We start from the raw sequence: 24,765 nt of genomic DNA, 5'->3' as shown, positions 1-24,765 counted from the left end.
AGTGAGACATGGATCTGATAGAGGGACTGTGGTACCTGGATTTGGATCCGCAGAAGGAACTGGGGCTGGCCTGGACTACTGATGACCGAAATCAACCTGCCTCCACCGCCTGTGATAGACTCTCAAATCCTAACACCTCTGACAACCCTCCCCATTACATCCCTCATCACTCAATGGAACAGGTAAAGGAACTTCTGATGAATTAACCCCACTCTCAAAAAAAGTAACATCCATAGAGACAAATCTCCTTCTAGAAGTAGGTTCATAGCAGCAATAACCCTTTTGAGTTTGTGCATAACCGAGAAAAATACATTTTGAGGCCTTAGGATCAAATTTGGAACGAGATGAGGTCCAAGAATCTGAACAAAGCAAGTGCAACCAAAGGTTTTAAGGGGAACAGTAAACAATTCTTTATCAGGGTATAGAAGGGTAAATGGAGGCTTCATGTCAAGAACCCGTGAAGGAACTCGATTAATGAGATACACTACTGTAAGAATAGCATCTCCCCATAAACGAATAGGCACATTGGAGTTAAACATAATGCTTCTAGCCACCTCCAATATGTGCCTATTCTTCCTTTCAGCATCCCCATTTTGCTATGGTGTATAAGGACAAGTACTCTGGTGAATAATCCCATGATCAAGGAAATAAGAGGCTAATGAGTTGCTAAGTATTCTTTCGCATTATCGGATCTGAAGATTTTGATTGACTCCAAACTGGGTCAAAATCATCTGATGAAAGATCTGGGTTAAAGCAGGAACTTCATCTCGAGAATGCATAAGGTAAACCCAAGAAAAACGGGCATAGTCATCAACAAACAATAAGAAATATCTGTATCCCCCCATAGCAGTGATGCGATACAGACCCCAAACATCGGTATGCACAATATCAAAAGAATTACTACTTCTTTTATTACTCAATGAATAAGATGTTCTACAATGCTTTGCAAGCTCACAACTCTCACATCTCAAATTGGACATCTGAACAGACTCAAATAAATTTTTTTTTGATAAATAACAAATACTTTTATTAAGAGATATTAATATAGAAAAATACAAAGGGAGGGGTAAAAACTCTTAACCCTCCCAAGAGAACATTTCAGAATACAATGTTTCCCAAAACAAACTATCTCTTCCCACCCCTGTTTAGCCAATGAATTTGCCAAGCAATTGGCACACCTCTTAGTCCACTAAAATTTGACTTCCATATTTTGTATGAGATATCTAATTTTCTTCTTTTCATTCAAAAACTTCCACAAACTAGAATCATCTTTCATTAACCAGTTGATAGTCAAAATAGAATCACCTTCCACTATCAGGTTTCTGATATTTAATTCTCGAGCTCTTTTTAACCCTTCCATAACAGCCAATATTTCAGCTCTAAGAGAGTCCCCCCAGCCAATAGGACCCGAATGCGATAATTCAACCTTCATCATCCCTGAAAGCTCCCCCTATACCCGACAGACCTAGATTTCCTTCGCTGCTTCCATCAAAATTTAATTTAGTGAACCCTGAAGCTGGTGGGGACCAAACTCGATGAATTACATTCTTCCTTGGAACTGAACAAACCACTTCTTTCCACTTCCTGATGATATCTCCTTCTGAATAGTTTTCAAAAATGTGAAAAGTCTTAGCCCACTGAATCACCCTTATGGAAATTAATTCAGTAATTACACCTTTATTTCTTTCTTTCCCATGAAAGGTCTATTGGTTCCTTTCCTCCCAAACTGTCCAACATACAACTGCTCTTACACATCTCCATAGAATTTTCCCTCTCTTCTTCAACCCACTAACAGTAGTAGAATGGAATAGGCTTTGTACATTTGAGGAGGGGTCCACCTGCATCCAAAAAGGTAGGAAAACCAACACCAGATTTCTCAAATAAATTTGGAAACAAACTCTTCAAAGACCGAAAGGATAAATGACCCAACCGATTATGCCAAAGCATAACCTGACTAACAGACTGAGAAACAAAAGACTTCCTATCATGACTAACTTCCCAATGAGAACTCTCTCCAAGCAGATAGATCCCATTTGTCTCACGGCCAGTCCCAATCACCTTCCTTGTCTCCAAGTCTTGAAAAACACATCGGTCAGGGAAAAAAGTTACTGAACAATGCTGATGTTTTGTAATGCTACTGATTGAAAGCAAGTTAGTATTAAGCTTAGGAACATGCAGAACTGAAGACAAGGAAATGGTATTAGACAACTTAATGTCTCCCTTGCCAGAAATGGGAACAAGGGAAACATGCAATTGACACTTTATCTCTGTTAGAAGATAAGTGATAGGTAGTGAACAGTGATGGCAAGCCAGTCATATGGTCAAATGCACTTGAGTCTATTACCTAACAATGTTTAGTGTTACCTGGAGTTGAAGCACGATAAGCTGAGGTCCGAGTACCTGAATGAGCAAAAGCTGATGTGGGAGGAATTGATGGTGGTTGAGATGATGGAGCTGAACTGCCAACTTCCTTTTCCAACTGAGTCAGGGCAGCCCGGACAGCAGCTAGGGTGTCTAGAGGTGTGCCTTTTGTGCCCGATGAGGATGCACAATCAATATTAACAACCATATTAGCATTACCCCTTTTGTTCCTAAGTTTTGCTAGAACTAGATGAGGGTGCAGCTTCCAACATGTGTCTTTAGTATGCTTAGGTTTCTTGCAATGTTCACACACTAGATCACGCTTGTCTTCCTTCTTTATATCCCTCTCTGTATCACCCCCAGACTTAGGTTTAACTGCTGCCAAGGATGGTGGAAAGGACTGATGCTGCATCATAACCTTTCTCCTAGTCTCTTCACTATGCACTAAGGAGTAGGCTTGAGATAAGGTCACACTGTCCCTTGTTAGTAGTTGTTGTCTCACAATATCATAGTCAGAATTCAGACCAGTTAGGAACTCAAAAACCCTATTAGTTTCAAGTTGCTTTCTATGAGTCCGTGCATCCTTCTAACTTTCCCACTCAAGTGTTTCTAGGTGGTCAATTTCATGCCATAGAGATTTCAAGGTAGAGAAGTAAACTGAGACTAGTTCCTCTCCTTGCTTAAGGTTGTTAACCTCACACTTCAATTCATAAGCCCTAGCAATATTAAGGGGTTGGAAGTAAGTCTCCTTTATGACATCCCAGATTTCCTTGGCTGTTTTTGCCCACAAATAGTTCCGGCTGATATGTGGCTGCATAGAGTTGCACAGCCATATCATAACCAAATAGTTCTCCTGAACCCATTTGGTATAAGTTTGATCCTCCTTAGTTGGTTCTTTCACATCTCCCAACAAGTAGCTCAGTTTTCCTTTACCCCCAATGGCCATCATGGCCGATTGAGCCCATTCTAACTAGTTTGATCCATCAAACTTCACAGTTGTAATCTGAAAGGCATTCTCAGACATGTTACCAGAATTGCTAGTCCCAAAACACCTTCCCGCTGATTCTTGAACTCCATTCTTGATCAAAAATTAATAAAAAAACTTTTTTTAACTACTGTAATAGAAAAACAACACCCAAACAACTGACAACAGCTGGCCTAGGTCTTCCAAAGAACAAAGAAAACAGAATTCTGAATGAAACCAATTCAAAATCTGATCTGAAACCAACAACAGTTCTGAATTTTAGGGTTTTCTCTCAAAACCCTAAAGGAAAAACACAGATTTTCCAGCTGCACCTCTCAAAATAAACCAAGATGATTTTTTTCAAAGTTATTGTCAAGAAAAAGCTTACTTTATGAAAGAAAATCTCTGGCCGCCACCTTCTATCTGATGCACTACCCTAATCTTGAGGATCCGAGGCCTTTTTTGATTCTTCCTAACTACTAGAACTCTCCCAGCCTTCTACCATCTTCTTAGTAGCAGCCGCACACTACCAGTAACCTCCAAGAATCAGCCGATCCTCCTTTGTTGAAAAACTTCTAAACCTAGGAGATTCTCATGTAATCAATCTAATTAGACTAACATAAGAGCTCCTAGGTCGGCTCTGATACCAATTAGTCGATCAAGACTACAATAAGTCTTGAATTCAAAAGAAAAAGAATGAAGAAATTGCAGAAGAGAAGAAGAAGAAGAAGAAGAGAGGAGAGAAGAGAAGAGAAGAAGCACACGAAGAGATTTTGGAAAAGAGAGAGGGTTGGTCTTGACATCAGCCGACCCATTCTTAATATTTATATATGTTGACTAATTGTAAAAGGGCTGAATTGCCCTTATTGCTTACATGGCAAATAAACTAATAATAAAGCTGAAATAACAAACTGAAATAACTACCAACACTGAGTCACTGACATAACTTACAGAAATATGCTGCCATACGAACACAGTGGGGACCACATCAGTGGGGTCCACATCGGTGTTCTCTACAAGTAGAAGTATAAACAACTCTACCGATGAACATACTATTGCTACTGCCCATTTTCTTTGTCCCTGTTTTGAATTCTAGCTACCATGATAGAAAGGTTGGAGAATTGACAGAATTTCTATGGAGGCTGGAGGGAGGAGAGGAGAAAAAATTGGACTGGGAGCAAGTTTGTAAACCAGCAGGTGGATTGGGGTTCAAACGGCTTAAACTGATGAATACAACCTTATTAGGAAAATGAGTTTGGAGGTTTCGTACTCAATAGGCTAGGTTATGGAAGCAGATCATTGTAGAAAAGTTTCACCTGAGGTCTGGGTGTCTACAATGGATCCTATGGATGTTCTGTTTTGAGAGGGCTGCAAAGAGTTCATGCAAGTTTCAAGCAAGAAACCAAATTGAAAGCAGGGCCAGGAGACAGAACAAGTTTTTGGAGAAGTGGACAGTGTAAGTTTCTGGAGAGATATATGGTTTGGTGATAGAGATTTGATGGAGAGATTCTCAAAACTGTTCATCATTGCAGAGCATAAAGAGGCCTGGGTAGCAAACGCCTATAAGATTGTGGAAAATGAAGTTACTTGGTGCCCTACCTGTAGAAGACATCTAAATAATTGGGAGACTGAAAGCAGCAACTGTTGGATGTGCAGAAAGCAAGGTAGAAGGGAGCACAAAGATTGATTGTATAAGGTGAGTCTGATGTGGTTATTAGTTGTCTACTAGATGGGACAAACACATCTTGGTGTTTCAGAAATGAAATTAGGCATTTTAAATGGTTCTCAAAGGATTTTCAGATTGAAGTTCATTGGGTACAAAGATCAGCCAACAGCCTGGTTTGTGGTTTGGCAAACTTCTCCTTGCCTGAGAAAACAAAGCCAAAGTTTTACTCATTTCCACCTCTATATTTACCACTTTCTACAAGTCAATCAAACTTTCAATTGCGTGCATCTCATCAATGTGAACCTCATCATCACCATCATTCCAACACTGACTCCACTTCCACTTCCCAAACATCATAAAGGGACATAGTTCGATATTTTTTCCTTTTAAACACTTTTACTCCATCAATGCTCCTACTACCTTCAGCCCCACTTCAATCCACCTTATCTCCTTCAACTTGACCAAACCCACTAATCTTTCAAACCCCACATCCCTTCTAAACCTTGCTCCCTATCAGATTTCTTCAAAAAAATTTCATCCAAATCTTGTCGAGTCACCTCCTCACCACTAACCCCTCCCTAGTCCCTCCATCCTTCCCCCTTCATCTTGCACCCCAACACCAACACCCTTACCACTCATCAATGAAACACCCACACCAACCCCTTGATTAGCATCAACCTTCACACTTTCAACTCTAATCCCTCCCTCACCACCTCTTGGCTCAAAACTCCCACCAACAGAACCAAATAAACTCCTATCAACCTCCAAACAATTACTTAGATTCAAACCTTCCTTCATCCTCAACCCCTGAGACTTTGAAGGACCTAGCAAAATGCCTCCAATAGCCCTACCTCATCTCTATTCTTATATGCACAAGTCCATGAATCATCTCCAGACCACCACCAGAACACACTATTGCAACCTCTCCACCGACATCTGGCAACACGCTCTTTGCCAATTAAGGCACCATGAACCAATCCATTTCTTCAGGAATTTGAACCTCTTCCACCCCAATCGGCAGGCTCTACTTACCTCGCTCATCAATCTTGCTACAGTATTAACAGGCACAAACCTTAGACTTGCGTCCAATGGTTTTCTATGAGTTTCTTTTTTGTATTATTCTCTTTCTCGTTGTCGAGTTTCTTGTCTTCCAACCCATCTGCAATCTCATAACGCATAACAACCCAAACCCACTCCTCTTTTCTCCTTATTGACTGAGTGTCACAAGGTGACAAAGCCCCAAAGAACTCGTTGTGCCAAACACTGCTCTGCAACTGTAGCACCTTACCTAGAGCTTTCAAGCACCCTTCCACCAGTCTACCTCTAAGTCTTTGTCATGGTCTTTTTCACTAATCTGACTCTTGGCACCATAATGAAAAAAGACCAGGTTTACACCCCCTAATGGGCCCAAAATATGGCCCACCCCCTCCATGAATAGAGGTCAACCCCACATTCTATTGTTGGCTTCCTCACTATAGGGAGGATCAGAGGCCCTTTTACAAGGCATCTTGGTTAATGCCAACTAACGTAGGGGCTGATAGATAGAATGCAAGGTCAATGGCTAGCCTTGCTTCAAAATACAAATCCAGACAATAGTTGCTGGGCTTCTAGTAGCCGAGAAGAACTAGAAAATAACAAAGAGAAAAGAAAGAAATTATGTGTTTCTCCAACACTGATTTCAAGGAAAACTGCAGAGAAAAATAAAAACTAATTCATTCAATTCTGCTGTTCTAGATAGATTTACCTGTATATATAGACTCCTCAAATCTTAGAGATTCGGCAATTACTAAAACTGCAGTTGGCTCCGAAATAAAATCTCAAGAACAAAAAATAGAATCAATTAGAACTGTGTACAAAAGGTAAAAACTAGTTCATTCAAATTCTGCTGTTTTAGACAGATTTACATGTATATAGACTCCGCAAAGCTTAGAGATTTGGCAATTACTAAAACAGCAGATGACTCCAAATAAAATCTAAAAAATAGAAACTCAGAAAGTACAAACACAACAAAATAGTAGTTGACTAACAATTAGAAACTGCTATTAGCTTAGTTCCTTCTTCCATAAGTTTTAGTAACTTTGGGATGTCAAATCTTTCCATGACTTGATCTGGTGTATTCTCTATTTCTGTATAAGGCTATACTGCATCACTGGCCCATTCAATAGGGTTCTTAGTCTGTAGCAGGATTTGAATCTTCTGTGGATTAGTGTAGTGTTATTAGAGTAATTTTAGTGGAGTTACAAGTCCTTATTTCAATGTCCTTACGGATTACCTAGGATTTTTTTTTTGATCAATAACAAATTCATTAATTCAATATAAGAATAATTACAAAGAGGAAGACAAACTTTCTTATCTTCCAATTACAATTTGAGCCCCCAAGAAACGGATTACCTAGGATTACCCATTGGTTTGCCTTAGTCCTAAGACAAGTAGGAGTTCTATCTAGTAAGTTTTTAGTCTAATTTGGAGTTTGCAAAGAGAGATCCAAGCCCTCATTGTTAAGTCTATAAATAGAGTCAATTTTAGAAGAGCCAATTTAATGAACAGAAGTTTGTCTTAGTAAAGACAAGTCTCTCTCTCTCCAATTGCTTCTTCCCTAAGCAATCTATCTCACTATTGTTTGTTCAGCAGTAAGATTTCTTCTCTTTTTCCTTTTCCTTCTAATACTTTGGTGAATAGCAAGTGATTTACTTGTTTCATTGTTTCTTCATCTTTGTTAGTTATCAATAATCACCGAAATTACCTCATTAAGTTGTGGGTCCCACACCATACAAGCTGTAATCTCCTAATTGGATAAATATTTTCCAGAAATAATAGAGTTCTAATGGATAATTAAGAGATTTGCATAAGACTCCTAGTCAAACTATGTGCTAGACAAGTCTAATAAGACTAGGATTTGACTAGTTTGACTAGTTCAAGGATTCCAATCTAATGGCTGATTTAAGAGAGCTAGACTCTCTCTAATCTTGTCCTAATTGAATTAGGAGTTCTAACTTGTAATTAGATTGGGAGAGGGCTCTTGCAGCCCTCCCAAGTCAATAAATAGAGAGGAATGAGAGGGGATCAAACCATGCTTTGTTCTCTCTACTAGCTGAATTCGATCCCCCATTGTGAGACACTTAAACTACACTATCCTAGTAAGGTGAGGCACAAGCCTTTTTGAATCAAGGCACAAAATTACAAAAAATGCTAAAAAATTAAAAAAAAATGTCAGAAAAATAAAAAAAATGCCAAAAATTTTAAAAATGCAAAAAATCAAAAAATATTAAACATGATGTTAATAAAAAATATAAGCTTAAATATTAAAATAAATGTTTTAATATTCAAATGAAATTTTAAAAATAAAAGCAAACATATAAAGCATTTTCAAATGAAATTTTAAAAATAAAAGCAAACATATAAAGCATTTTCAAGCATGTAAAACCCACAATCTCTTTTTTTCCTCAATTGCATTACTTCAAGTAGCTAATGCGATGTAAAACATATTGCGTCCTTGATTCTATGAGTCGCCTTTGTACCACACCCCTTGAGGCAAGCCCAAACAAGTCCATGTTAGGGTTTTAAATTCTTATTTCTCACATAAAAAATAATTATTTTATAACTTTAATTGCCTTTTAAGAAGATATTTTATTGGAATGAATGAATGAACAACATTAGCAAAATTTTAAAAAGGCACACACCTGGGTTGAGGCGCATTAGGTGCACCTTTTGAAAGGAGTGCGCCTAGGACCTGGGCGAGGTGCATACCCTAAAATGCACCTCGCCTGTGCCTAGGCACACCTTTTAAATCACTGCCTGAGTCAATATCCATTGGTTCAAGCATCACTCCAGCCTTCTTTTGGGTCAAGAAAATCACCCAAAAACATCACAAAGGGTGGACCTTTGCTGTTGTACTTTCTGGAAAAGAAACCCAACACTGCAAACATAGAGTAGTATTATTGGAAAGATTCAAGCTTGGGTGGAACACCACTTTAAATCTGCATTTGTGGACTTCAATATAAGGTAATGCACTCAATCTTCATCCAAAAAGATCTGATCTTTCATGGTCCAAGAACCCAATCGGTCCTATGAGAAAAACCGGTTTTCTCATATGCGCGCTTTCAGCACTAGTCCACCTCTCTTGTTGCTGGGATTTTGTGCACAACATGATCATTAGATGATCAACTTTCAAAACTGGCGACTGGATGGAAAGGAGTGTCAAGCATTCTGAAAGAATACACTTGCTTGGTAGATGGATTGAAAGGTACCAGGAGATTTGTAGCGGAAAAACAAGAGAAAAGCACAGGCTTAACGAAGATGAAGCGGAGGCCTCCCACGGAGACTGTTGGAGAGGTGACCACGGATCAAGCAGCAAATAATGGTAGAATAGTTTGTCTTGCCTCCAAGAAAGAATGGGAAAAGAAGCTAATACCACCTTAGTACCACCAAGGGACTGGAGGAAAGTTGGCGGGAAGTTATAAAAGAGTTCAAGTGAAACTGCATCATTATTCTAACTCCTTTTGAGGATCATAAAGCCCTGTTGGAGCTAGTAGAGTCAGAGGCTGGGATTGATGCTATTTGTGTTAAGCTAGCTTCACTGCTTCAGGTACAGTAAGTGTTTCCAGATGGCCTCCCACCTCTAATTCCAAAAGCTTCAGCGTGCAAGACAGAGTAGTGGTTCAGTTGCTAGGTCTCCCTTTTCATTTGTGAAGGCCAGAAGTGTTTTACTCAATTGCCTCCCTTTCCATGGCTCACTTAGATGGCCATTTTATGAAAGACCTGCGATCAGCAGCTATCAGCATGAGCAAGGTTTGTCCTGAAGATGTTCCCCAGTTAGTGAAGGTAAGTGTTGATGGAGTTTTCTACTCTGGCTGGCTGGTAACCACCATTGAAGCATCCTTGTGGTGTGAAGGAAGAAAGGAAGAAAAAGATGAGAAGGTTGAAGAAGACTAGGTCCGTGGATTGCAGAGAGTGGAGAGTTTAAACTATTTTGAGACTTTCACTAATATGGAAAATCTCAAGGAGGAACATTTAAAAGGGATGGAACCAGATAAAAGATTACAACAAGTAGGAAAAAGAGTTGGTGTGTGGCAGGTCTTATGTGCAGGCTGTGACAGGTGGGTGCATAAAGCAGACAAATGTTAAGCAGGTTTCACCAGAAAGGGATGGAAATAGCAGTACAGGGGGTTGTAGGCCGGGTCAAGGCATTTTTGGTATATATGGTCAATGTGGAAATCTGCCCAGTAAGGGAGCGATGGACCACATAGGTACTAGTAGGGAGGGAGCCCTCTTAAATTCGAGGAAATGTGGAAATGGGCCAGCATTGAATGTTTTGGAATCCCATTCTTTAAACACTATGCTGAGTCATTTAGAAAAAGAGAAGAGCCCCATTGAGTTAAATAAAGGAAGTAAAGAGGTTTTAATTGGGTTGAGTCAAATGAGCCAGTTGGGAACTGGCTGTTTTTTTGTGTGGGAGGCCAGTTTAAAGAAAAATCAACGCTTATGATCTCCATCAGAAAAAGAACCATGGAAGGTCTTATCTATCCCCTCATGTCTGTTGTTTCTGCCTTAAAGCCGGGGAATCTGTCAACCACATCCTGCTTCATTGTGAGGAAACTAGAAAATTTTGGAACTTTTTCCTAACATTATTTGAATGGTGACGTGAGACCTTTTAAATGGTGACGTGTGACCTTTTAAATGGTGACGTGTGACCTTTGAAGGGGTTGATAATGGATGGTTCCTCGGGTCCATCATCTTCTTCCTCTCGACGATTACCTCTTTCTAGGAACCAAGGGAAGGATAATTCCCTTCAATGTTCAGCAAAACGGAAGACATTCTTCAGATTGCCACAATCCCAAAAACAAGAAACCTTCTCCAGCCAAGCCTGATGAAGGTGTGGAAGACTGTTTTTCAATGAGTGAAAATGAGACTGACTCAGAAAATCCTGATGCTTCAAGTCTTGGCAGAGTTTGTTTGGGTTAACAGAAGGCTTTAAAGAGAATGAAAGCTTTCATACAAAACTGTTATTCTTGGAGGAAGATGAAGAGATGAATCCAAAGTTGAACGAACCAGTGATCTCTGAAGCTTCCTTGGGGATTGGCAGAGAGGAAGAACCCTCAGTCAGTTTTAGCTTTATTCACTACCCCTTGGGATCAAAAGCTCCCCCAAACTTGCAACAAGCGCAGGGTGTCCCGTTCATGGCTCTTACATCCCCTCTTTCTCTGAGCAAAGGAAATCCAGTGGCATCTCCTCATCTTAATCAGGGTCTAGGGTCTTCGTCCAAGTCTCCAAGCTGGCCCGACCTGTTCCCATCCTTTTGGAAAATGGTTCCCTTGGGTTGAGTTCCAATCCAAATGCTCAGTTGAATGGCTGTCCTGTTGTTACCTTATCTCCAGGTATGCATGTCAATAAGTTAAAAGGCTACTAATGAGTTTCATTTGCCTCTTTCAGATACATTTCAGCGCCAACTACGACAGCAGGAGCCCAAGAAGAGTTTTTAGGAAGTTTGGAGGGTAGGGCCACAACAAGGGAAGAGGAGGTTGCATGTAGGGAACATGGAAACTGGATTTGGAATTTGGTATGTGAAGCTTTCAAGGAGTTGCTAAATAAGGAAGTTGTGGGGGAAGATAGCGAGAGGTACAGGGGATTTTAGAAGGTGGATAGGTGGAGAACATTTGATTGATTTCACAGAGGAGTTGGGTTTGAAGGTAAAAGAATTAAAGAATATCAAGGTTTACTCCAAAAAGAAGGGGGACAAGGAAGTACATAGGAGGAGAAAGTTGACAGAGGTTGAGAGATTAAAATCTGATGTAGCAGAGGATTTAGAGTTTAGTGCAAGGGGGGGAAAGAAGGAAGATATAGAAGTAGTAGTTGGGGTCGATTAGGGCAGTCTAGTTTTAGCTAACATAAAGATAATCAGTTGAAATGTTAGGTTTGGGCAGTGCTAGAAAGTGGTGGGTAATAAAGGATCTACTAATGAAGGAAAATCCAGATATAGTGTTGCTACAAGAAACAAAAATTGCAAATCTAGATAGAAGATGGATTAGAAGTGTGTGGGAATCTAGAGGTTTAGGATGGTCCTTTATACCGTCATGAGGGGCATCAGGGGGTTTAGTATCTGTAGTGAGAATGAGCCGAATAGGCCTTAGTGATTTATTTCTTTTAAGTTATGTTCGTTTAGTTATGGGCCTCCTTTGTTTTCTTTTAATTGTTTCTTTAGTGCTGGCTGCCCCATTAAGGGCATCCAAAGAATTGTACTCAGTTTAGAATTAAGAGAATAAAAGGCATCCTGGGGGGCTATAGAGAAAGGATCGAACTCTTCTCTTCTCTCTTTCCTTCTCTTCTTCTTCCACAAACTACTCCTGAAACCTCTCTTTCTTCTTTCTTTCCTCTTCCTTTTTTTATATTTTCTGAATTATTACAGGTGTATTTCACAACTTGGTATCAAAGTAGGTTTTCACCTCCAACATCTTTCTCTTTTTTCTTTTTTTGATAATTCAACATCTCTCTTTTCTTTGCCCATACACAATGTATGGAGAACTAATCGGTTGATCAATTAACAGCCTATGCAGCCCAGTTAGGAGGGTTTTTGAAGAATTTCTATTGAGAGTTTCATCCTTAGTTGAAGCCCAAAGGCAGGTTCTTGGAGATTTTTCCCGAAAACCCAAAATAACAGACAAAACCTTGTTATAGGTCGTAGTGACATTTTGAAGCTGGCACTTGGGGATCAGAAGGAAGCCTTTTGATTTCTATTGAGGGTGGTTTGGGTTGGACTGAGTTATGGAACCTCTGGTAGGAGCGGCTGAAGTTTATCTCCTCTCATCCTGCAATGTCTTGTGAAACCCTTGACAGGTTGAAAGGTTGTTCTTTGCTTGGAATAGCAAATCTAGCCTAATAAAGCCCTAATTTGATTTTCATTTGCCTTTGTTCACTCAATGGAGCAAATTGGAGGAGAAACCAAATATCCCACAGATTTTGGGTTTGGACATGGAGGGTCAATGGATAATCTTTTTGGGGCAATGACCACTATGAAGCTGGATGGGACCAATTATTTAGCCTTGCCTCAGTCCATTAAGATCCATGTGTGTAGTAGAGGGAAATGGGATTACATTACCGGGAGCAAGAAAAAACCAATGGAGGATGACCCTACCTATGAAAGGTAGATGCAAGAAAACTACACAATAGTAGGTTGGTTAGTGAATTCTATGCAACCACACATTAGTCAACACTACCTGTTGATGGAAACTGCAAAAGAAGTGTGGGATAGTGTCACGAAGACTTATTCCCAAAAACTTAATGTTGCTAAGGGCTACAAATTGAAGAATGATGTGAATAATCTAAGACAGGGGAAGAAGCCCTTAACCATCTACTTCTCCATGCTGAAATCTCTTTGGCAAGAGATTGATCTGATGGAGACTGTTGTTTGGGGTTGTACAAAGGATGCAGAAACACATAGAAGGCTTGTGGAGAGAAACTCGATCTTTGAATTCCTCACCAAACTCAACCTGGAGTATGATATTGTGAGGCAGAATGTTTTGGAAAAGAATGAGGTGACTTTGTCTCGGACTTATGCTATGGTGAGCAGTGAGGAGAGCAAAAGACAAGTTCAGTCTATAAAGCCACTGGTATATGCCAATGTTGGGATGAAGCCAAAGGTCAATACTGAGAAAAAAGATGTTATCTGTAAATACTGCAAGAAGACTAAACACACTAAAGACACCTGTTGGAAGCTACATCCAAAGCTTATTCCTGCCAGACTCAAGAAAGAAAATAGTGGTAAAAGGTTTGAGAATGGAAAAGGTGGAAATACAAATGTAGCCACCTCCTTACAAAGTGAACAAGGACAGAGTGGTAAGAAGTCAATGGGAGAGTAGTTTGTAGCCGCCAGGGCTGAGTATGAGAAGTATGGCCGAATAATCAGTCACTTGGAGCCCACTGCTACAGCATCATCAGAGACCATTCCTTCCTCTACACATGCACACTCAGGTATTCGTGCCACTACAAATAATGCTTCTGTCTCATGTACTCATAAAATCCCTGGATAATTGATTTTGGTGCCTTTGACCATATTACCAGTGTTTCACATTTATTCACCCCTTACCAACTCCTTTTTGGCTGGGTATCCCTTGCCCCTATCACAGGAAAGGGAGACATAAAGACCTCACATGCCCCAACTTTATCATCTATTCTTCACGTACCTAAACTTAACACCAATTTGCTTACAATTAGTAATTTAACTAAATTCCTGAATTGTAGTGTGACATTTTTCCCTTCATATTGTGTTTTTCAAGACATGAAATCTTAGAAGGTGATTGGGAGTGGCCATGAAGCGAATGGGATCTATTTGTTAGACATACCTGAGTAGAACCAAGTACAACCTCTGAGAACTGTGTTTGTTTTAGAGTCCGCTAGTCGCATTATGTTATGTCATAGTTGTTTGGGTCATTTGTCTTTTTCTTCATTGTGCCAATTGGTTTTCAGAGTTATTTAAAGGAATAAGTATGTCAAGTCTACATTGTGAGTCTTACGAGTTCTCAATGAATTGTAAAAACCCTTATCCCTCTAGTAATAAAAGATTGACTATTCCTTTTAATATTGTTCACTTTGATGTGTAGGGGCCTTACCATTTACCTTGTATAGGTGGCTATAGATATTTCATCATGTTTATTGATGATTTTTTACAATATACCTGAATTTACCTTATGCGCTCTCGTGCTGACGTGCCTAAGCTTGTGCAACAGTTCCATGAATATATATTCACTCAATTAGATACTCACATCAAAATATTCCGATCAGACAATGCTAAGGAATATTTTGAGGACCTTACCCTTTATCTTGAGAAATTTGGGATTGTCCATCAGAGTGTTTGTGTCCGTACTCCACAACAAAATAGAATAGCTAAGAGGAAAAACAAACATATTGTGGAAGTCGCAAGGAGTATTCTTTTTGCTACCCATGTTCCTGTGAAGTTTTGGGGTGATGCAGTTTTAACAGCTACCTATCTTATTAACCGTATGCCTTGTCAAGTCTTGGGGTTAAAGTCTCCTTTTGGAGTCCTCTTTCCTAGTGTTGAGATTCTGCATTTCTCTACAAGTCTTTGGTTGCACTTGCTATGTCCACATTCCCAATTCCAAAAGACATAAATTTGAACCCAAAACTCAAAAGTGTATCTTCCTTGGTTATGCCTCAAACAAAAAGGGTACTAAGGTGCGCCTAGGCGTACAGGCAAGACGGATTTTAGGGTATGCGCCTCACCTAAGTCCTAGGCACAGCCCTTTCAAAAGGCGCATACCTGGTGCGCCTAGGCATATGCCTGATGCGCCTTGTGTCTTAGCCTAGGCATGTGCCTTTTGAAAATTTCACACTTTTTTGCTTTTTTTTAACTTAGCGGCTAAGCTGGGGGCTTCGCCCCTAGACTCCCATACCATGCTCCTCAAGGCAAGCCCAAACATGGCCTAAGGGGCGTGGCACAAAGGCACTCGTAGAATCAGGAATGTAATATGTTTTACATCAGAGGTAAGGCTTTGTGGATTGAACTTTTTCAGCAATGGATAGAGGCTTAGTGGAAGGAGGCTTTGTGGAGAAAAGCAAAATGGAGGTCAGCTTTGAGGGTAGAGGCCAAAGATTTTCTCTTTGAAGAAATACGAATCAAAGGAAGAATGGGACTGAAAATAAGAGAACAGAAGAGGGCTACGGTTCTTGTGGAAGGCTCAGACATGATTGTCTGGGTGAAGGAATATGTCTTTGATGCAGCAACTAAAGGGAAACAGACAAAATGGAAAGAAAAGTCCTCAGAGTCAGGTAGGAGGTATGTGATGGAGAACAAGGGGAATGCAAAGGGTGCATTCATATCTCTTACTGAATATTTTTCTAAAGGAAGGAAGCAGATGGTTTGCTTCCCTCAAGGGAAGAATGGCAATGGATGGATAAAGATAGCTGGGATACTAACAAAATTCCTAAATAGAAGGGAATTGGAAAAAAAAAAGAACTATCGGAAATTGATGAAAGGGAACTAAGACCATAAACTAGAAGACAGATCATGTATAAGGAAGAGGTACCAGAAAAGAAATTTTTAACCATGGCAAACAGTAGGAGGGATCCTTCCTAGATAGCAGATGGAACAGCAGGAAAATGGGAAAGAACACTAGTGGTTGAAGCTGGAGGATTGGTGACAGATTGGTGGAAAGTTGCAGAACTACTGAAGCTCAAACTAGAGCTAAGAAGCACCTTCATCTTAACTCCGTTTGATTCTGCTAAGGCAGTATTGGACCCTCTCGAAAACCAGGTAAATGTTAGAGCATGTTGTATCCAAGATGTTATGGGGACCTTTTCAGTCTATAAATGGTCTTTTTCTTCAAACTCGAAAGTGTTCTTAATGGAAGATAATGTTACTGTCCGAGTAGTTGGGCTGCCATTCCATCTCTGGAATCAAGAAACTGCAAACTCAATTGCTTTGCTGTGTGGAGCTCGCCTTGATGGTGTCTTCTGGGGAGATTTGCGAAGTGCAGCCATTCTGGGGGAATCAAGAAAGTAGTTTTTGGGCCCCTATTGTGGAGAAATTTGACAAGTGCTTGGCGGCTTGGAAAAAGAATTACATTTCAATAGGGGGTAGGCTGACTTTAATTAAGGCTACACTTGCCAACCTTCCAACCTACTTCCTTTCAGTGTTCAGGATTCCTCCAAGGGAGGCTAAGAAACTGAAGAAGAGAATGAGGGACTTTCTATGGGAACCAGGAGAGGTGAAAAATGATCACTTGATCAGATAGGAGATAGTTAACAAACCAAAGGAAGAAGGGGGTTTAGGGATAGGGAACATAGTGTTGAAGAATGTAGCCCTTCTAGGGAAGTGGCTATGGAGATGGCCCCGAGAGAGAGAGAGAGAGAGAGAGAGAGAGAGAGAGAGATTATGGCATGAGGTGGTGGCAAGCATTCATGGTTGTGCAGGAAATGGTTGGGATTCCGGGATATCTCGCCGAGCTACCCTTACTACACCTTGGAAGGCTATACATGGTATTCTCCCTCGCTTCCTCAGATTCATTAGGTATGATGCTTGTTCTGGTAATGCTATTCTGTTCTGGGAGGATATTTGGGTGGATACTCAACCCCTCAAAGATTGTTTCCCCTCGCTCTATTCCATTTCCCTTCACAAACATGAGCCAATTGCAACTTTTCTCCCGAGCCCGTTAAACCCCTTATCTTTAAACTAGGACTTTGGGTTTCGTAGAGGGTTAAGGGATGGTGAGTCGAGTTGTGTTATTGAGCTAATTCATTTACTAGAATCCGTTTGCTTGGACCCCACTTCTTCTGATCAAAGGGTTTGGACTCCTCTTCCAAAAGGTACTTTTACTTGCTCTTCTTTTCTAAAATCCCTCAGTTCTAACCCCATTTCCCAAGGATTCCCTATCAAAGAAGTCTGGGCGCGACCTACTCCCCCAAAAATTGTTGTATTCTGCTGGGAAGTCTTCTATGGGAAAATCAATATCAATACTTTGGAAAACTTACAGAAAAAGAGACCCTCGCTTTGTCTTTCCCCAAATTGGTGTTCCTTGTGTAAGGCCGAGAATGAGGACTGTTTCCATTTGTTGATCTCCTGTTCCTTTGCTACAGCTATATGGAGGTGGAGCCTTTGTTTATTTGGAGGTAGGTGGTCTATGCCTTCTGATTTAAGCTTGTTATTCAACCCATCTGTCTTTGTTTGGCATACTAGAAGAGGTAAGGTCATGTGGAAATGTGTCAAGGCAGCCACTCTGTGGACTCTTTGGGAGGAAAGGAATGCAAGAATTTTCTTAGAGAAGGAAAGAGGGTTAGATGAAATGAAGGATTGTATCCTAACAAGAGCAATCCATTGGCTGAAAACTGTGGATATCTTTGATGACTTGTGGAGGAATTGGCTAGTAATAGCTAACACTTCAACAAAGAATGATAGAATTCTGTCAGAATGGATTCCGCCTTTGGAAGGTGTCATCAAGCTGAACTTTGATGGAAGCAGCCAAGGCAACCCCGGGCCTTCAGGTATAGGGGGTATCCTGAGAAATAAGGACAGCAACATAATTTCCCTATTCTCAGGACCGGTGGGAGTGGGGGATTCCACAAGGGCAGAAATCCTTGCTGCAATACAAGGAATTCAGATCGCCAACCAGCTTGGGGTGGAGCATCTCCTAGTTGAAGGGGACTCTCAGGTGGTAACAAGGTGGCTCCTAAACTTGAATACCACCATTTGGGGCTACAAAGATCTCATCAAAAAAGTAAAGTGGTTAACCAGCAATATGAGAGTTGAGGTAAAATGGGTTAGTAGGTCTGCTAATTCTTTGGTTGATGCTTTAGCCAAGCAGGGGGTTTCTAGGGAAGATCTTTTTTGTGCTTCTATGTAGGTTGTTATTAATTTGGAAATTTGTACTTAACTAGCCCGGAGAGGTTGCAACTCGTGCCTTTCCTTGGGGACTTTGTACTATTGTCTATTGCTGTTTAATAAAATTATTTCACTTATCAAAAAAAAATATGTTTTACATCACATTAGCTACTTGTATTGAGGGAAAAAAGAGATTATGGGTTTTACATGATTGAAAACGGTTTATATGTTTGATTTTATTTTTAAATTTTCATTTGAATATGCTTTATATGTTATGTTTGTGTATTTTAATTTTAGATAATAGGTTTTTTAAAACATTTATTTTAAAATTTAAGTTTATATTTTATATAAATATATATATTTGCATTTTTTGGCATTTTTTTGAATTTTCTGACATTTTTTATTTTTTAGCATTATTTTTATTTTTGTGCCTTGCTTCAAAAAGGCGCAAGCCTCGCCTTGCGCCTTGCACCTCGAGTGCAAATTGTGGGCCTTAGTGATTTATTTCCTTTAAGTTATGTTCATTTAGTTATGGGCCTTAGTTATGAACCACCTTTGTTTTCTTTTAATTGTTTCTTTAGTGTTGGCTGCCCCACTAAGGGCATCCAGGGAATTGTACTCAGTTTAGAATTAAGAGAATAAAAAGCATCTTGGGGGTCTAGAGAGAAAGGATCGAACTCTTGTCTTCTCTCTTCCCTTCTCTTCTTCTTCCACAAACTACTGCTGAAACCTCTCTTTCTTCTTCCTTTCCTCTTTGAAAAGGGGTGAAATGTGGGAGGAACTTTTTGACATTAGGGGCTTGTAGAATGGACCCTAGTGCTTAGGGGGAGATTTTAATGTAGTAAAATTTACAAATGAGACAAATAACCCAATCAAGTAGTCTCTACCAACATGAGGAAGTTTAATGAATTCATTGAGGTTTGTGAGCTAAAGGAGATTGCTAATCAATAGGCTGTTTACAGTTGGTCCAAGTTACAATACCCCCCTATATGTTCAAAGCTGGATAGATTCGTTTCCAACCTTGAGTGGGAAGAACATTGAGTAGGTTTTGATGGCAAGAGCTTTACCACGAGTGACTTCTAACCATTGTTCGATTAGTATTGGAACTAAGGACTTCTTAAATGGCCCCAAACCTTTCAGATTTGAAAATATGTGGCTCACACACCCAAACTTTATCCATAAGTAGACCTATTCATGGGCTGGGTAGCCCGATAGGCTGGCCCGGCCCAGCCCGTTATTAAGTCAGGCTTGGTCATAATTTTAGGCCCGTGGGCTCGGGCTCGGGCCTAAAACACCGGGCCCAACTTTTTTTCAGGCTAGGCTCGGGCTTTCTCATAAAAGCCCAGCCCAAGCCCGAGCCCGACTTGATACTATATATTAAATAATAAAAATATTTTGTTTAATAAAATATATATACAATATTTTTTCTTTGTTCTTCTCTTTTTTTCCAAGTAATAGTGAGATGTTTATTATTTTTGAGTTTTGAATATAAATAAAACACTTTTTTATTGAATAAAAAAAGAAAAAAAAAAATTGTTTTCAAATTTTTGGCCGGGCTCGGGCTGAAGACTTAGGCCCAATGGTCGGGTCAAGCTCAAGCTCGGGCCTGAGTGTATTCTATTGATACATATGCAAAGCCCGGCCTGAACCCGGCCCATGAACAGGTATATACATAAGGTGGAAGACTAGTGGAATGAAAAATTGAGGGGAGTGCCTTGGAAAGGTGTTAAATTTCATAAGTTAAAAAGACTCAAATGTAAGATTAAAGAGTTGAACACAAAACAATTTGGAAGAATTAAGGTGAGGAAATTGTGTGCAAATTTCCAAATTAAACTTTTGGGTAATAAGGAAAATCAAGGGTTGTTAAGAGAAGAAGATAGGGTATTAAGATGGTCTTTGAAAAAAGAACTAGAAGAAATCTTGCTGAGGAAAGAGATATGTTGGAGGCAAAAGTCGAGGCACCAATGGATTAAAGAGGGGAATGGAAATACTAAGTTCTTCCATGCACTTGCTAATGGTAGAAAAAGGAAGAATTTCGTAGAGAAATTAAAAGTGAATGGTGAAGTTCTAGAGGATCAAGGAGAGATTGACAACTGTTTTGTTGATTATTTTAAGACAATTATTAGAAGGCAAGATGAGGTGGGGCTTACCGTGGATGGTTTGGATTGGCCAAGGCTGAACCTTGAGTTGGAAAGTGGTGGAAAAGGATTTTGAGATGGAGAAGGTTAGAGGGGCATTGTACTCGATGGATAGATCAAAAGCTCTAAGACCGAACGGGTTCACAACGGCTTTCTACCAAGACTGTTGAGAGATTATTAAATCAGACCTTTGGGCAATTTTTCAGAAGATTGCTAAGGATCATTTAATTAGTCCAGGAATTAATTCTACTTTCTTAGCCTTGATTCCTAAGATTTTAGGAATCTTTTGCAATTCAACCAAAAGATTTTAGACCCATCAGCTTGGTAACTAACATTTACAAGCTCTTCCCTTTTTGATTAGCCATCCTCAAGGAGCATTTGTTCAAGGAAGACAAATTACAGACTAAATTTTGGTAGCTAATGAGTGTGTGGAACATTTCAAGAAAAGGGAAAAGAAAGGTTTTTGATGAATAAGGGAAAAGAAAGGTTTTGTGTATAAATTGGATTTTGAGAAAGCCTATGATGGTTGATTGGCCTTTTCTTGTTGGAGATGTTGAGAAATTGTGGGTTTGGAAAAGCTGTTGTGGTTGGATTGAAGGGTGTTCTAAAACATGTCATTATTCAGTTATAGTCAATGGAGTGGTTAGAGATTTCTTTCTAGCCACTAGATGTTTGAGGCAAGGGGACCCCTCTCTCCTTTCCTTTTTACCTTGGTAGCTAAGGTTTTCAATAGACTTATCTCAAGAGCTGATAGTTTGGATCTCTTCAAAGGTTAGAGGGTAGGGAGGGAGAACACGATTGTAACACATTTGTAGTTTGCGGATGATACAATCATTTTCTACGAGAGTGGGGAACCCCAGAAGGCAAGGAATTTGAAGTAATAAAGTTGTTTGAATTTATCTCAAAATTGGTGATCAACTTTGAAACAAAAAAAGTGTGGTGGAGTTGAATTTGGGGAGGAAGAGCTGGTTGTGGTAGCAGAGATCCTAGGGTGCCCTACAGGTAGTTGGACTTTGAAATATCTAGGTATGCTCTTAGGAGTTAACCCATAGGAAGGAAGGTTTTGGAGTCCAATTATGGAAAAAAAATTGCTAAGAAACTGCCAAGTTGGAAGAGAAATTATATGTGTCTTGGGGGTCGAATTACACTAATAAAGTCTGCCTTGTCAAACCTTCCAGTTTATTTTCTCTCAATCTTCAAAATTCCAAAAAGGAAGGTGTTGAAAATAGAGAAGATAATGAGGGACTTCTTATGGGAGCCTGGTGATGAAAGAAAGGATCACTTGGTGAGGTGGGAGTTAGTATGTAGAAGCAAGGACCAAGGGAGGTTGGGCTTAGGCAATCTAGGAAAGAAGAATGTAGCTTTGCTGGGAAAATGGTTGTAGAGATGGCCTCTAGAGAGGGAGAGGCTTTGACACAAGTAAGTAGGGAGCATTCTTGATCCTAAGATTTGATCTTTCTTGGTCCAAGAATCCCAAACGATCAAAGGAGAAAAACCGAGTTTTTTTTTTTCTCCATGTGCATTTGAGCATTAGGGTTTGCAAAAAAAATTTGTTTCTCAACCTATCTAATTGCTGGAATTTTTGCACAATAACCACTAGATGATCATCTTTTATTACTCACTAAAAAGGTGTGGTAAGCCTCAAGCTAATATTCTACATTGCTCAGAAACCCCGGATTCCATTCATGATAAACATCTAGTCCTTTAACAATTGGTTATGTTGGCTCTTTTGAAATCTGAAGATCATATTCATTTTTACTTTGAGTAACAAGAATCAAAAGTTTGATGCAAGGTTTATTCAAGGTATGATGAATAACTATCATTGAAGAAACGAATGCCAATAAAATGAAACAAAAGGATAAAAGAAAGCAAGACTACAAATAAATATCAGGAAATAGTGAATATAAAAGACACTTACATCTTTCCTGTATATGGCTCCCTGGAAATACAATAATGTCGGGCGGTTGTCATAGCTAGATGAGTCATTGACAAAGGTTCTGATTACATGTTTGTAAGGTGCAATTATATCTTTCTCAATATTAGCTATTGTAGGAGGATACCTTCCAAAATCTGCAAGTATGAACATGGCAGGCCATAGCTTCATCCTTGCATCTAGCATGCTATTTGGATGATGTGCCAAAATTATATGGTCACGTCCTCCTGATCTCTTCCATTCCTTTTGTGCAGTCAAAAAATTAACCAGCTTCTCTTGCAACAATTTGTTTCTGCTTATTTTTCCTTGTGGATGTACCTTGGAATAACGGTTATAGCTCAAGGAAGAGAAGAATGGAACAAATATGACATCTGCCTCACTTGAATTGTGAACTCTTATGGCACTACGAGTCCCAGATATATCAGGAAATCTTGAAGAAAGGAGATCTAGTGTAAGCCAATATTCTATGCTGTGTTGTATGTTCAATCCACCAGGATAATCAGGAATTTTGGTTTTAAGATCAGGCCACACATTATCCCCCTTTGCTTTCCAATCTAAGAGCTCAAAATGAAATTCAGGAGGCAAATCATACATGAAAACCTTCAGGACCACCTTATTTGAATGGAATTTAAATTCCTGTGTTGCTTCATCTTTACCTATGGATGCTGAATGGATGAGAATTGACAGTTCATTGCCATTTTGGTTTCGAGCTTGGGAGTTTCCATTATCCACTGTTGCAAATAGCAAGGAATTGGGTAGCAAGCTGTGATCAATGAAGTGAGAAGGACTGGTGGAGCGCAAAACAAAGAACCAGGAGAAGATGAACAAGAAAGTTGATATTGTGAACAAACAAAAAAGTGATTTTCGAGACATAACTCCAAGGAAATGACCATTCCTTTCACCCATTGAAATACTAATCCAGAAAACCACCAAAACCTACGAGAAAATACTTTTCTATCCTGAAGGAAGACGATACATTGAAACAAACATCTAGGCAGAGAAAAAATTCACTGGACATGTTTCGGAATGACTAATTTCAAAACGAAAAATTAGTCATGATGCCCTCTTTCCGATTTAGAGAAAGGGAAAAGAAAAGAACAGGTAATCAACTGAAAGAAAAACTGTGTAAGATCACATGGGTATAACCAAAGCCCTCCAATCTTCCACAAGTCCCTCATCTCTCACCATGAAAGTAACAAAGATGATATCAAAAATCAAGCAAATAAACACCGAAAACCAATCAAATTTGTCAAGAGTGATAGATGTTCTAAAAGGTCAATAACACCCATTCTTACAAAATTAAGGAACAAGTAGATCCAAGGTTGTAAAACCCAATAACTACGAATATTTATCAGCAAGAATAGTCAGTCTCTCTACATTTCAAGGAAAAGGCACCTAGCTCAAGACCCCGACCGCAAATAGACTCCAAAAGATGCAATATCATCAACCCCTCAACGAAAACATTCAGAAAATGCAGAGGAAAAAGAAAAAAAAAATCTAAGAACAGACTAAACCCAGCAGGATTTGACGAACAAACAATGCTAAAATGGAAATAGGTTTATCTGAAAGTCTATCATTCGTACCATTGACAAACCATAGCGCAGAAAAATGATCGGTTAAAGCTGAATCTTTTCTATGCCTCCCAACAAGCGTGCGGTTGGGGTCTGTCCGAGGCTGCGGGCTCGTCGCTCTGTTCCTGCATATTGCTAAATATGCAAGTGACGAAAACATTAATTATAGAAATGGTTGAAGTATTGGCCTACTGGGTGTTCGTATCAAAGATGAATATTTCGCTTTCACTCAATCGTGATTAAAATCTTTTATCAAAAGATAATCGTGATTATAAAGGATTAATAAACGCAAATACGCATTATAACATTCATTAAAAAAATCTGCAAATTTGTCTTTTGTTTTTCTTCGGTGAAAGAGGTAGAGTAGAACTGCAAATTTTTAAGAGCCCACCAGTTAAAGATCCGTTTCAATTTAGGGAAAATTTTCAATCAGTACCTGTATTTTGGTTCGAGTGACAATTTAGTCATTGAACTTTAAAATGCGACAATCTAGTACTCAAACTTTCAAAATGTGACAATCTAGTACCTACAGTTAACCAGCCATTAAGTGGCATGTGAAATGATACAAATGTCCTTTAAGTATCATCTAATTTTCTTTATCAACCATCTACTAAAATCAAAACTCTGACGCGTGAATAACACCACAGCAACCACTACGCCAAACGATGAACCAACTCTGGCACATGCTCGTTGAACAGTATACTTAAAACCTTTGGCGTCGTGACATGAGCATTCACCACCCTCAACACCTTCACCCCAATCTCTCCACCCGCACCTTGAAGCTCACATTCTCGACTCTCAGTCC

The 24,765-nt window shown here is 39.6% G+C and overlaps 1 protein-coding gene across 4 annotated transcripts in view; it reads right to left on the bottom strand.

Moving 5' to 3' along the window:
* The window catches only part of LOC104589499 (putative arabinosyltransferase ARAD1), a 28,832-nt gene extending 4,665 nt beyond the window's left edge, over nt 1-24,167 (bottom strand). Inside the window, exons 1-2 of one of the 4 annotated variants that reach the window (XM_010247849.3) lie at nt 23,973-24,167; nt 22,375-23,120 (exon numbers count right to left, since the gene is read on the bottom strand). In XM_010247849.3, the coding sequence (XP_010246151.1) occupies nt 22,375-23,120; nt 23,973-24,120 (894 nt within the window). In that variant the 5' untranslated portion in view covers nt 24,121-24,167. Of the gene's footprint in view, nt 1-22,374 lie in introns of all 4 variants that reach the window. The other 3 variants (XM_010247850.2, XM_088898761.1, XM_010247848.2) reach the window with 3 other exon arrangements.
* Between the last annotated feature and the right edge of the window lie 598 nt (nt 24,168-24,765).

The sequence above is a fragment of the Nelumbo nucifera genome, chromosome 2 (genome assembly GCF_055504915.1).
Source record: "Nelumbo nucifera cultivar China Antique chromosome 2, China Antique-T2T, whole genome shotgun sequence".
NCBI classification, from domain to species: Eukaryota; Viridiplantae; Streptophyta; class Magnoliopsida; order Proteales; family Nelumbonaceae; genus Nelumbo; species Nelumbo nucifera.
This window is presented reverse-complemented; position numbering and strand designations above follow the sequence as displayed.